Source organism: Varroa destructor, unplaced genomic scaffold, assembly GCF_002443255.2.
Source record: "Varroa destructor unplaced genomic scaffold, Vdes_3.0 BEIS01000005.1, whole genome shotgun sequence".
NCBI classification, from domain to species: domain Eukaryota; kingdom Metazoa; phylum Arthropoda; class Arachnida; order Mesostigmata; family Varroidae; genus Varroa; species Varroa destructor.
The window spans coordinates 2545258-2559370 of record NW_019211458.1 but is presented as its reverse complement, the minus strand read 5'-3'; the positions used below and the strand labels follow the sequence as shown (position 1 = coordinate 2559370).

The 14113-nt window shown below is 38.2% G+C and overlaps 1 protein-coding gene across 3 annotated transcripts in view; it reads right to left on the bottom strand.

Annotated features, from left to right (window-relative positions):
- LOC111252002 (uncharacterized) overlaps positions 1-14113 on the bottom strand; it is a 56131-nt gene that overhangs the window by 12210 nt on the left and 29808 nt on the right. For 2 of the 3 annotated variants that reach the window (XR_015329104.1, XM_022809260.2), the window contains exon 5: positions 3983-4120. Coding sequence is in view for 2 of the 3 variants with exons in the window: in XM_022809260.2 (XP_022664995.1) it covers positions 3983-4120 (138 nt within the window). In the remaining variant the exon portion in view is untranslated. Of the gene's footprint in view, positions 1-241; positions 288-3982; positions 4121-14113 lie in introns of all 3 variants that reach the window. The other variant, XM_022809259.2, reaches the window with a different exon arrangement.

The window sequence follows — 14113 nt, the reverse complement described above, 5'->3', positions numbered from 1 at the left end:
AAGTTATACTTAGCCAATTCACGCGGCGTTTTATCTACAAGCAAACATTGCAACTCGCTTCAAAGACAAATATAGTAAAAAAAAAAATAACGCGACCTTTAGACAATTCTAACGCATACTAAAATACAAAAAATGAAAAACTTCCTGAAAATCAAAATAATCAGAAGTAATCTAATAAGACGAAGAAAATTGTAGATTTCTGTCTAGGCGGAAAAGGAAAGTCGATTTTCGGATTCCTAACCTATTTGTATGTATTTTCTCAGCTCGGTTTTTCCGGAGAGTGATTTCTGTAACGAAATTGCAAGAAACTAATTGGATTAACAGATATGGTAATTTATTATACGGGTAATAGAATCATTTAACTCATATAACTAGAAGCAAAACTTACAATCAATATACAAAAAAAAGTTGTAAATTTGTTTTGGATAAACGTAAAGAAATATAGCTTGGGGTAAAACTTATAATGCCGATCTCGTACTGGCAGTATCAGCTTGTTTAAACTGCTACCGTTTTAAATCGCACAAAATGAACTTTGACTTTTTTTTTACGGAAAAGAAATGTAACTAGTATCACTTGATAGATTTCTTAGTTTCGAATCAGAAATAAGGGCAAATACTGACACCTTTCGAGACAAGCTCATTTGGTAGTAAACACAATTATCACTCAGTGTATCTATCATAGAATTTTTGCAGAATAGCATGTCCAAGATTTGTTGAAGATGCATCTTCACACGTATATTTACAAGTTAAATTTTTCACTTATATTATGGATGATTTTTTTCAGTTCAATAACAATGCTATAATACTACACTATTCATAGTAGACTGTCAATATATTTTGGTACCTTTGAAAGTGCCTAGAATTTATAAAATTCCCGAAATTTAAAAAAAATACCTAACATTTTCAATAGATTTTCATAGTACTATTGCCCAGACGATGAATAAAGCGAAAGACGGAACAATACAAAGATATTTTTCCAAAAGAAAGTAAATAAAAGTAGTAAATATTGAAATATGTATTGTTATTGATTTTTGGTTAAAGATAGGAAATGTAATTATAGTGAGATTTTTAACAATAGCGGATGTACCGCAAAGTAATTATGTCCAAATATAAGTAACCTGAAGCAATCCAATAAAATATCGAATTTTAAAAGTATGAAATCAGAAAACCTGTTGAACGAAAGTTTTTCTGCTTGATATTAGGTCGATTTCGAAAATTTCTACAAGAAAATCAAAATCAAGAAATTTCGAAGTTCTTAAAACGAAATGACTCATAAGGCTGTATTTATCCTATTTAAAGAAAATCGAGGCAGATGAAACGTAAGACCTTATGTCGTTACATTTTTTCTAGCTTTTTTCAATTTTAACACAATTTTAATAAATCAATTCTATAATAACCCTATATAAGACTTTGTATAGGCGAGCCCGCACCGAATACACCAAACAGGCGTACTTACGTGATTTTTCCTTATGAATTATAAGGACGATCTGTTAACTTTTTTTGGTATGACATTTGCGTATCTGACCTGAGGCACCGAACAAATCAACAAACGAAAAGGCAGTATTGGAAAAAAAAACGGCTTCATTTACGTGCATCGATCGAGCTTTTACAGCATAGTTAAAATAAACAAAGTTCAATGATTTGTCCAAGAAATCTCATTGTATGTAGTTCTTATATCGTTCTTAGGGTCGATATCTCACTGAACTTTTGACGCAGAAACTAACTTTTCTCTGACAAAATTATATAAGCGAATATTGGACTTTATTAATGTTTGCGTAATGTACAGATGCAGCTAACCCAGGTGAAATACGCTTTCTAGTGAGGCGCAAATACTGTTTTTCAGCAACAAAAATTAACGTTGTAGATAAAATTAATAATACAGAAGCAAAAAAAACCATATAGCTTTTTTTTTTTTTTTTATAGATATACAGCGCCGAGTATGCAAAGAAAAGACCGAAGTTTCCAAAATTAACTACCTGTGTGTACTTCCAATTGCACATAATTAGTGGGGAAGAAATGTTGAAAATCTTGAGTCTTGATTGTTTGTACAATACCGTAACGAGACCTATATACAATATACGAAAAATACTATAATCCAGAGGCGCAAATCGAAAATGCAAAACTCGATCTGCAAGTCGCGTGCATCATGTCTTCGGGAACACTTCTAACGTACTAAAGGTGGTCAATGTAAATACAGATGTTTTTGCCTGGGGCATCCTTTTTTGATGGGAGTGTAAAAAAATACCACGAACTGTAATGAATACAAAAGATGAAGCTCATGTTTGGCCTATATATAAAGATTGTGGAAAAAATTTCTTATAGGAATGTCAACGTCGCCTAAAATCTCAGTAGCAGTCCTTATTTCAACTGAAGCTTTTTTCCTTTTGTGCTTCGTGCTTAATATACGTAATTATTTAAGTAATTATCTTTGGAAATAGGGATCAGTTTATCTTAAAAAGCATCGGACTTTTTTTGGTAATTGATAGAGTTATGTGATTCTTCTTCACATTGTAGAACTGCAATTGGTATGAAATATGTTAAGTCCAAGCGAAAGAGTGTATGCTGTTACTCTGGTGAATACTAGATTAGGACATAAGTGGTTTCCTTTTTTGTTCCCTTTTCTTTTGTTACCTCTCCACGATTCCTGTATAGTCACATATCATTCAAAAACGCTCTCTGCTTTGTTAATTCGTTGTGAATTTGTAGAAATGGGGAAAAATTTAATTTTATCTCTGGTTTAGGCCTTAGAGATTAATTTCCCAAAGGAAGAAAAGTGTGTTTCTTTGACATTTACCCTATATCGCCTCCACCGAGAGTAAAATACGCCACTTCAAGGTAAGATATTTGCTTGTGTACGGCGCAGACTCTATAACTTAGTGGACTATCACAACGGACTCTTTGGGTTTAAAGAAATTAAAAGCCTAAATGTACGATGAATAAAGCGTAAGGAAACAGCGCTTCCTATTGAGATTTAACAAATTACATGATTCTACACAGAGTTGTCATCGGTGACGAGAAGTAGTATCCCCAGTTCGGCACAAAGCAGTAAAACGAATATGTAGCTCCGAGAGATACGTGTACCCAGAGTTGAGCTGAATCTCTAATTTAAAACAATGACGATTGGCTTTCGGTAACACTGCAGGGATCTTATACACGAAAAACGCTTTAAAAGAACAAGCTGGTCAATAAGGATCTGTATCCGGCCTAGCCATATGGGGCGAACGAACTATCCAAGGAAAAACTTGATGCACGAAGCAAAATCACGGCAATGCCATGGGAAATATTGCGAGAAGCATTTTGCAAAAGCTTAAGTGTTAAGTTGTTCTGCACCCACCATATATTTCAGACCTCGCTTTAACGGATTATCACTTTTTCCGATTGCTTCGAAACCGTTCATTTGACAGTGAGAAGGACTTCAAAACCCATTTAAATAATCCTTCAGCATGGCACCCAGAAGCTTCTGGCATGAAAGAATAGATAAGTTGGTTTAGAGATGAAAGAAAGTCGTGAAGAGCAACGACGAACATATGGTAAATAAATTTATTACCCGAATTTGAACGAAGCGCTGCATTTCACGTCCGATGGAAAATTAAAATGGTTCAAGTTCAAACCCAATAAGTAGGATTTTATTAAAACTTATATCCGACTTTTAATTGTTATTCCATGTCTTATTGTTGAAATGCTTACTATTTGCTATTTATCGTTACCTAAGTGACCATAAACCCTCTTCGAAATCGACGTCTCAAAATCACGAGTGTTAATAAGAATTTGGTAGCAACAAATAAAAACAAGCAGTGTAACTTTTAGGGCTTTTGTGATCGAGTCCTTTATGTTGTTTCCCGAATACCTCTGTGATGCCTCACTATAGAAACATTTCTTACCTGAACACATCGATGTGCCGTTAACATAAGCATATAGTTATCAAAATCAAGCGCTTCTAATGTAAGCAATACATACATAATCGAATGTACACAGGAACCTACCATTGTTAATCACGCTGACCATGCAGACGTCGTAGGCTTGGTCAGTCGGGCACTCGCGTAGATATTCGTCCGTGCAATCTTCGTTCTTCTCGACGCGACATTGGTAGCACCGCAAAGGTTCATCATCGGTAGCCAATGCTGGAACCATCATCATTCACATCATTTGTTCTGCTTATTAGTAACTTCAATTTTCACGCAGTTACAGTATGTTATTAGAGTTCGTTGCGTATTACAATATTAACGCTTCATTTCAACCCGTATATATTATAGCTCTACCTCATTGACATATTGTGTATAATTTTTCGCTAGCGTTGTAACAGTGTCGAAAGAAAATGTTTTCATTGGAAACACCGGATATTTTTCAGTGATACACGCTTGCACTCAGTGTTGTATCATACTAACAGTCTACACTAGATTGCCCGTTATAAGATAAATTTGGTCTTTGTTGTAACTGCTTTGCGTAGACCTCTGTAGATGTTACCCTGTTTTGTTAACGGTAGTTTCCTTTCCGAGTCTAGAATAACTAGTAGTTCCGATTTGAAAGATCGAGTGACTGTGATCTTGTCGCGCAGTGTATGCAGCGCCCGGCTTTTTGACGCATTTTTTATGCCACTGGCTGCTCAGCATCCTGTCTCAATGTGCTATGAAGTTTCTCGTTCCGACATCGTATAATTGGAGTTAAATGACGGTAGTTCATCTGGGTTGCGACAATGGCCCACTAACGCTATCAAATCCTTTGCTCATTCGAGAGCTTGGCCTTCTTCACAAATGCCCGCCTCAGATTTAACGGTACTGGCCTATCGCACGCTCGTCTTTTAAGCTGTTAGACATTACTTCGGGCGAGTTTTACTAGACTTATTTGTGGTTTTTTTTAGCCACCTTTGAAAAGACAAGGTAACAATATGGTCTAATAATTATTTACTATATTTAGCTGCAATTTGAGCGAACATGTTCATGCTGACAATGTAGTCAGAGAAATACTTCCAACCCATTCGGATCACTGAAGGCCCATTAACCGCTCCATTAAACTATAACATCTGCCACGAGATAGGTTAGGTTAGGTTAGGTCTTCGTTAGACATTGGCGTTCTTCCGCCAAAACAGATATAAACCGAACATATGTCAATAAAAAAGAAATATATTTAATTTGTCGTTCGCTTCGTAGGGAGATTTCAGCTCAGGTTCAACTTTTTCTGTGGCGAGTTCAGCGCTATGAAACACTACGGACGGCCAAAAACCGAATGCTTCCAGCACGCCATACGGTATTGACCAACCCAGTAGCAGATAGTTTGAGGTATCTCAGGCGCTACATAGATAATTCTCTGATGATTATTTGTTCTTGAGAGGTACGGGCTGGAGCCGACTTGTTTCAGCGAAAGTCTTTTTCGCCAGACTAAATCGAGTCGAGCCTGTTCTGTAGGCGCCAATTTGCGGTTCAACCATGATCGTGACGTTATATTGATTGACCTAATTTGATAACATTTATAATGTCTAAGTGTCTGATAAATCTAGATAAAACTCCAAATAAGATTCTTCAGAAATCTCTGCGTTTGTGAAATTAATTTGTCTATATTATAAATAAGCTAAAGTTTCCCGTTCCGTTACCAATTGCTGTCTGGAAAATCTCTACTTTTCGTATATAGTAACATTCTCCAATATGATGATTCAGTCCGTGACGATAGTTTCGCGGAACTATGAAGTTTAAGTCAATTCAAACGAAAAAAAAAAAAATCTAAATATAAACTCAGCTGGCCCTCCATTTTTATCCAAAGGTCAGAGGTTGCTTTAAGCGTATGACTCCAATCAGGCAATAGCCCCTTTATTGGGTTAAACAATATTTGACAATGAAAATTTCAAAATATAAATTAATTGTAATAATAAACAACGTTAGAACAAAGAGACGGTTTTGGCAGTTGGCCTACGCAAGATTATATTATATCATTAAACTTTTCCCTGTTTGCAACCACTCCTAGTAGCATGTCCTGATGAGATCGTCCCTTAACACTCTAGCTAGACAACATACATAGAACGTTCTCTCTAGCTGAGGAATGAAGAGGTTCTCTCTATAATTCGTCGTCTCTGCGATACCTAAATCATTATGTAGATTCGATGTTAATTTGATTTACGTATTTTAGGACGCATTAACGTTTTTCTATAACGAGCAATATTTATAGGCTCTTTCCCAATAACGGTCGTATCTAGCTACTATTTTTGTAAAAGATCCAACCTGTCAAGGTATAAGCACAGGATTATAAATGGCACGTTGTCACTGGACGCGCCCCGACAAAAAGCAGATTATCACGCTGCGTAGCCTGCCGTTTAGGTAAATACATTTTTTGCGTGTCCGGATTAATGGCGTATTATGCTGCGGCCTTGAATATATGGACAATTAGTTCTGTATGTGGAAAAAGCTCGAACGAATTACTCTAAACGAGAAAGAACACGTTTAGCTTTGTGCAAAGCGAACCAGACATACAAGGATACAAAGAGCGTTTGGAGCACTATGCAACTTCAGTAGAAAAGAGAACTCCTTGATCACAGTGCACCTATAATCCGCCATCTTTGCCCTCAACGTTTCGTCTTTTATTGGACTGGGCAAAAAAAAAATTTTCTGTCGAACCGTCCGCGTTGTTCCGAAAATATTCCGATTACAATGTACGGTATAGTTGCCTTTTAACACCTTTAGAGCTTCTTTTCCATAGAATTCGAAAACAAAAGCTTACGATTAGGACGAATAATAGGTCCAACCGAAAGAAGCCGAGGTAAGCGTTTGTTGAGATAATGCATTAAAAAGATACTAGAAAACATTCAAAATAAGATGCCTTTTTTTAAACAGAAACTCCGGCTTAAACATTATGTAGGCCTTGGAAAGGCAAACATTTGCAGTGCGACGCATTCCTTTAGGTATTGACTTCTGCTATTTAGCAATAACGGGATACGTATTTTCACTATGTTTTTATGGCAGTAGCTTAAGATGGTCATTGAAAACTCAGTTTCACAACAAAACTTAATCAGAGAAAGTATTTAGCTTAAAAGTGATAGGAATATCTCGTATTATTTTAAAAGGGTATCTGTGAACATTAATGAAGTCTGTCAAGGAATCAGACGTTTTTTGCCTTTTTATCAGCTTATTCGAGAATTCAGAGAAAATACAGGACACGACGCATCTCATTGTTAACTAGCGTAACCACCTCAGACGGAGCACGGAGAGCTCAAATAAATGATTTTTCTCTTAGACTGTCAAAACTGTTCCTCAGAAACATTGTTTCAGTACCTTGTTGGGCAGCTAATATCGATACACGTGCTTCTACTTGTTGGTATATTAGTCAACTTTTCACTTCCGTTTTTAAAGTATCATGCGACGGGACTGGTATTCAGTCCACCGTTATGTGGAAACAAAAAAAAACTGGCTTAACGGCTGAGCGCTTAAAGCTTATGTTTTAGAACTCTCGACACGTAGAACTTTACTATTGTGCAAAGGAATGATCCCTATTTTGATAAAAGTCTACCAAAATTCTTAACTATAAAACAATAACTAAAATGCTTTTTCTGCCTGTTTAGTTTCTTCATCGTAATAGCAAGGACATTTCCTAAAATTCTTGAAACAGGACAGGTTGAATTTGTCACCTCATTTTACTATAGGTTAACTTAATCTTTGATGTCTACTTGTAGTCTTGGTAGATTACATTATCTGTCTAAGCCGATACCAGTTTACAATGATATTTCTAGTACTAGCCTTCTGAAGAGCAGCGTCACTAGCAACTCTCTCCGTCACCCTCCGAATATGTGAAGCATTGTTACTACCCAGGACTGACTTTGTTTTGCCCCGCAAGTTGCAACATGGGGCACGTAAGAAAAAGCGTCAGAAGAACACAGACGGCGTGGTTCTTTTCCCAGAGCGCCGCAATACACCTCGTCTGTCTCATGATTGTACCAGTGACCTTATATGGCAAGAGCACGGAATGCTACCAGTTTTCCATTGAATAAACGCGTATCTATATATTTTTATCATTTGTGGCTAACTGACCGTACTCAAGTGACTAATGCTGGGTTTTATTCAGCGTAGAACTGAAAAAATAATAGAGGTCATTTTTTTTTTTATTAAAGTTTTAAAATATCCATCAGAAATGTCCATTTTAGACGACATCAGAGTGGCTTCTCATCTAAATGGCCGTCTAAATATGACACATCTCTTAACAGGCCACATCATTATCGTTTCCATTGCACTTGCCGACTGCATTTATCTTCCTGTTGTTCTTTAAACTTGTAACCACTCTCTTAGGAATGGCTATCTTATGCTTCGAACCAAATTTTACTCTACTTCCTATTCTTTGCTGATTATTTTTTACTCCTCATATAATTTTTTGATATTTTGATGAGTTCGCTTCCAAGCTCCCATATCAACTATGTCCTATTCATTGGTATCGATTTTCGTATTTTTTTTATTTTTTTTTTTTATTTCGAAGTTTTTGTTGGGCAGTGCAGCTCCCGTAAACCACTGATTTGAACGGGTGCTTCCCACCATGCAATGAGCATTAATCACGCTCGATTTTGATCTAGGCCATTTCACGTAACTGAGTTTAGTAGACAAATACATTACTACCAGACCGTCAGGGGTGCAACTCATTGACGTTTGCTTTGTGATTCTAGCTCAGCCTGGATCACCTCAGCTTTTTCTATAAACTATTTCTGGCACCTCTACCATGTCGCGTCGAAATTTGCTAGATTTATGAATCGCCCTAGAACTAGCTTCCCAATTCTCCTCTCTCTTTTCCATGTGTAGGCCAAACTCTGTTTATTTTTTTCATCATTGATTTTCCTTTTGTCTTTCGCTCTCTCTCGCTCTCTCTCTCTCTCTCTCTCTCTCTCTCTCTCTCTCTCCGTTGTTTTAGGATCCAGGCGAGGCCTTGGAGTCTGACCCCGCTCCGTCTCTCTTACCAGTCTTGTACCCTATAATTTCTATCATTTAGCCCGAATAATTTGATTCAGTAACCTTTGCTGATATCACGCAGTATTATTACTTAGATGGACGTCGATTGATACCCAGCTTCCAGTACTGTTCGTTGTTTTCCTTTAAGCCCGCTCAGATCTATCAACAGATCCCTAATGGCGTCCAGCTACAAGTCTGCATGCAGCTCTATTGTATTCTATTACTGTAGGCTCGGTAAATGTTTGCATCCGCCAATAGCCGCAGACCTACATGTCCTTGAATACCTGTCCTAAAGATAATATCCTCATTCTGTTCGCTTTGCAATCCATGTTATATATTTCTTGCTGCAATGTTACACAGCTAAATGAAATAACATTCTGTTAATCCTATATTTACACAGGTACTGTTCTCTTTTTTTCGTCCTCCGAGTTCTGTCTTTTTAAGTCTTCTTTTTTTTTGTTGGATTGTTTTACATGGATTAGCTACGAATTGGTTCGAGCGAGCACTCGTGACATTAGCTTTCGCGGTTACCTTAGGGGAAATTGCGTGCTCGCCCGCAGAACGATCTCCAACAAGTCGCCACTCTACAAAACGTTATTCCCGCAATCTTGCGAGCTGAGCGCAGCTTCTTATTAGCATGTAACGTAACCACACCAATCAAACGTGTAGCGCACTACAAATCCTCGTAACCTAGATGTTGCTCTTGCCCAACCGCCTAGACCCATCTTTAAATACAGGTATGCAAGTACAGTCCTGATTATTTACCATAAAAGGATACCCGAACGAAGTGGGTTTAACACGAAATAGGTTAATCGAATTGGCCATTTTGGCATTCATCTTCTCTAGCGACACTGCTATGTCTGACGCATTGAGTTCGCATGTCGACATCGGAAGTCTCGGCTATCCTTTCAATAAGCCCGTGGTGAGAATTGCCATCTAGCAAATTCTTCGTATCCTAGTAGTGCCTAAGGCAGTAGCAAGGCTGGCAAGGAGACGTAAGCTGATTTGGCATGAGTCGCTCGTTCAGACCTGCGCATCCGTGCAAAGAATTTTTCTCGAAAGAGCTTTAATGGGTGGATGAATGGAGAAAGATTACAAATAACGCTGGAGGGATACATGAAGACTGCGAAAACGAGAACGCCGTCTCATGGCTACTCATGGTACTATCCGAAAAACTTTACAGCTGGAAACCTATGAAGTACTCCAGGTCGAGAGTCGGCCAATAAAAAGATATAGGTGCAATCATCCACCTCGGGTAGCTTTGCTTTTATGTCGAAACGCATCTCCTTGGGTGTTTTATTTCACCTTACTTTTGAATCAACGACGGTAGAGCAAACACGCGCTCGATCTTCGATTCTTATTTTCTACGTTTTGTATCGTGTTTGTGACAGGGTTCTGTGTAGACCTTTCAAGAACCGCTATAGACTAACAATTAATCCTGATGGCAATTATCGAGCCTCCATACCGCCGCATTCAGAATTCGAGCATTGACTTCATTTGAGTTTCGTCACAACACTGTTTCGATGTTCTGCCGCAACTGACCTTCAGTTTCTTTCGAGCACTGACTATTAGCAACGGCAGCTGTCTTGAGCATGCTAGAAGTCTGCCAGCTTTTGGTTGAATTCCCTTACGTTGGTTGTCGATTAGAGAGTTTACGCCTGATGAGTTTACGAATTATTCTTCCTCAAATAAATGCTGTGTTTAAATTACACATAAGCCAACTGTTAAGTTGAGCAATATTCACACATTGGTCACTTACGAGCCACCGAGTCACCACCACCACCACCATCGGGTTCGAACCCGAGTATAGATACACATCATTTCGTGCAGCCGTCTGGGAGCGATACCCGACGTAAAATTCAACATGAAACTTGAAAAGTGAGGTTCCGGTAGTCCCTCAAACAAAACCTATTGGTAAACTAGCAGTTAAAAAGACCCAAGTTTTGCTTCAGCAGCCTAGGTTTGGCATTTTTCTCGCAAACACTCAAATTGGTGACACAGGCGGTAATCAATGATGCTGAGAACGTGCCCTTATTTCGAAGGTTCATCCATTACTTATTTTTTACATCTGCTTGTATCTTACCATGCAAGTGTTTAGAAAGGCACCAAACTGAATATTACGTTAAATATTAATTCATGAAAAAAATGCTAAGTTCCTGCTATGTAGCAACTGCTAGAAGTTGCTACATAGTTCGGACACGAGACTAGAATTATAATAGCCTCGCAATCGTGAGCATTTTCAGCTCTCCTTTCTGCTACTCAGTAACTTTCATATTTATTTATTCATTAATAATCATTTAACATTTTTGATGAAGCCACATCTCCCTACTAACCTTCTGCATGCTCATACTCCGTGCATGTTTAAAAATTTCTACCACACCGTAAATCCGCATGCACTGGCGTAGCCATGGCGGGTCCGGCTATCTCTATACATATTGCTTTGATAAATATTCATACCAGACACGCGCAGCCAGTGGAAGTAATTTCAATGCAGTAAGCAAATGGGCAACGTCTACACTTTTATACTCTTTTTTTGCCATAAGATCGACGTCTATATTATTCAATCGTGTGGCAGACGGTGCAAAATAGGAAGCTCAAACGCTACGGTTATATTGTTCATCCGGCGAAGCTTTGTATTTCTTCGTTCACTGCCCTACGTAAGCTAACGAAGGTTGATTAGAACGTTTCATAATTGTTTTAGGGAGCTGAGATCCAAAGCTAAAAAAAAGTGATCGCTTAGTATTATGGAGTTAACAAATGCTCGTATTTGGCTTCACGCACGTAAGCTTATTTTACTCTAACGAAGAGTTTAGACTGTCAAAAAAAAAAACACCATGCAAGCCAGGCGCAAGCTCAGCTGTGGAAGCGCATGGGGGTCAAATGCTAGGCCATACAGAAAGCGCACTAAGTAAAAGCAAACGTCAACAAGTCCTACAGATTTACCTATGCCAATCAAGCAATACCTTTACTATAAGGATATAGGATACTGAACTTTAGCAAAGAACTGAGATGTTTAACTGACCGTTTTGACCTTTTCCCATTTTTTTTTTTGATACCCAGCAACATAAAACACTTCTATAGTATTTGGGCGAAAAACTGTTACAACTGCCTTTTGCGTTTATCCATTAGAACTAAATTAACTTTTAAGAAATTTTTGTAGATAAATACCAGCTAGCTTGATAGCGCTATAATAACCAGACCGTACGGCGGATGTATTGATTTTCCTAGGTTTCGAAAAATGTGCGTGGTCTGGCATCGCCAAAGTGGAAGATGGCCCCTGTTCTGTTTACTGGTTTGGCCGATTTTCTTCAATCATTTACTCTAATTTTATTAGTCGTTGACAGCAAAGGTTGAAATTAATTTTTACCAGGCGGCGGAAACTCAGTGCACGGTTGTTCTCTAATCCAACCCAGCGCGTACCATCAACGTCCTTGGTATCAGCCTGGGTTGTACTTTACTATAGATTAAAAAGCACACCTTTGTATTCACTTTTCATCGGTCCTAATCATATGTTTTAAAAAATATCTGGACTTCGTTGCGTTCCTGTAGAATTCTTTCGCGCCAATTTGACGCCAAAGTATTGACCTTTTTCTGGTAGTCAACGTTCTCAAGTTACTTAAAACTTTGGTGGTGGATGTTAAGTTCTCTGATGATATCGTGATCCTTCAGGTTCCTGTCCTTCTCAGTTTTTGTAATAATTTCATTAACTTCTTCTATAATTAGTAGGCCACTATCATTCGACATTAGAACTTCCAAAAACAACAATCACACAACCTTTTTTAGGTTGTTTCCTCCAATAAGATATCCTGATCATAAACAGAAACATTTTTTATGAGCCTAGACAGCATTTATGCCTGTATCGTAATATATTGTAAAATCTTGCGATTTTTCAGAAATTTCACTCATTTTCAAGACACTATCTAAAGTTTGACTGAAAGCCTTCCGACAATTTTAGAACATCTGTTACTGGCAAATCTCATCATTTAAATGATTTTGGTTTCAAAGCCATCCAGCCAGAAAAACATTCAATACCAATTCGACAACCTCATGTGTAAAGGTGATGACAATAGGCATAATAGGCCCTGCGTAAACATGCATTTTTACTTTCACTGCGCGTCACCTTGGAAAGCTTGCGTTGTTGCCTTCGCGTCAACGTATCTCCTCTGGCGACCTTGTGAGAAAACAAACCCGGAGACATTTAAATATAAGAGCCTGTCGGTTGTTAACCAAGAACGGTTTCATGACCTCCTAAGCTGATCTGGAAGAACAGAAGCCGAGGGAGCGTACTTGACGATTCCGTTGTTTAGATGCGAGCAATATAGTTTCAGCAATAATAGTCTAACTCTGTATTAATAAGGAAGCCACGAAAGGAAGAGACAAAGGTTCATATGAAGTTGTCAATGCGGAGACCGCTACATCCACGACATCCTCCTATTCTTATCTATGATATATAAAGGGCGAGCCTCACAAACAAGTTCTACCTTCTGTCTTTTGTTCTTGCAGACGATCCGTTTTGAGCACACACATTGGACCGCATAAGGCCGAACCAAATGGTGCGGGATCGAGACTATACTGAATCCAGCTAATCTGCTCGGCCGGACCTCAAGTTATGAACTCGAAATCCTGGCTCCATTCGTTCTATATGCCGTTGAACCTGCTAATAGTAGTACATCATGGAACACGTAGGCACTCCGTAACAGACATAGTTCGTTAGTCCTCCGAAAATTATGGCGGAAAATCGATCCTGAAGTGGATTCGAGATAGCGCTGAATACTTAAACACGTATACAAATAGCCAGTTCGTCGAAGATTGTTTTCGATTACTGCGAAGCTGAACGTTCCTCTCTAAACCTTTTCCAAACAGGAATGCCACTTCATAGATATTTAATGATTAGACATATTTTTGTTTCTGCGCATCCATCAGCCTACTTCAGCACGTGTCAGTTATGTGGCAAGAGATAGATGGGGTCACTTCGTAGGACGCACGATTATGTTATAGATTGCTAGCTGACCAATCCAATGTGGTCGACCTACTGCTAATACAGACAACTTCGTATACAAGTATAGATAAACCGAATGAAACAGGAATAATAATGATCGCAAAATCCTAACTCAACTAGTGCCCTTTCAATATGAGCTGGATAACATCAATAAGTAATAATGCTGCAGACTAATAACTTATAGATACACTTAAATATATATA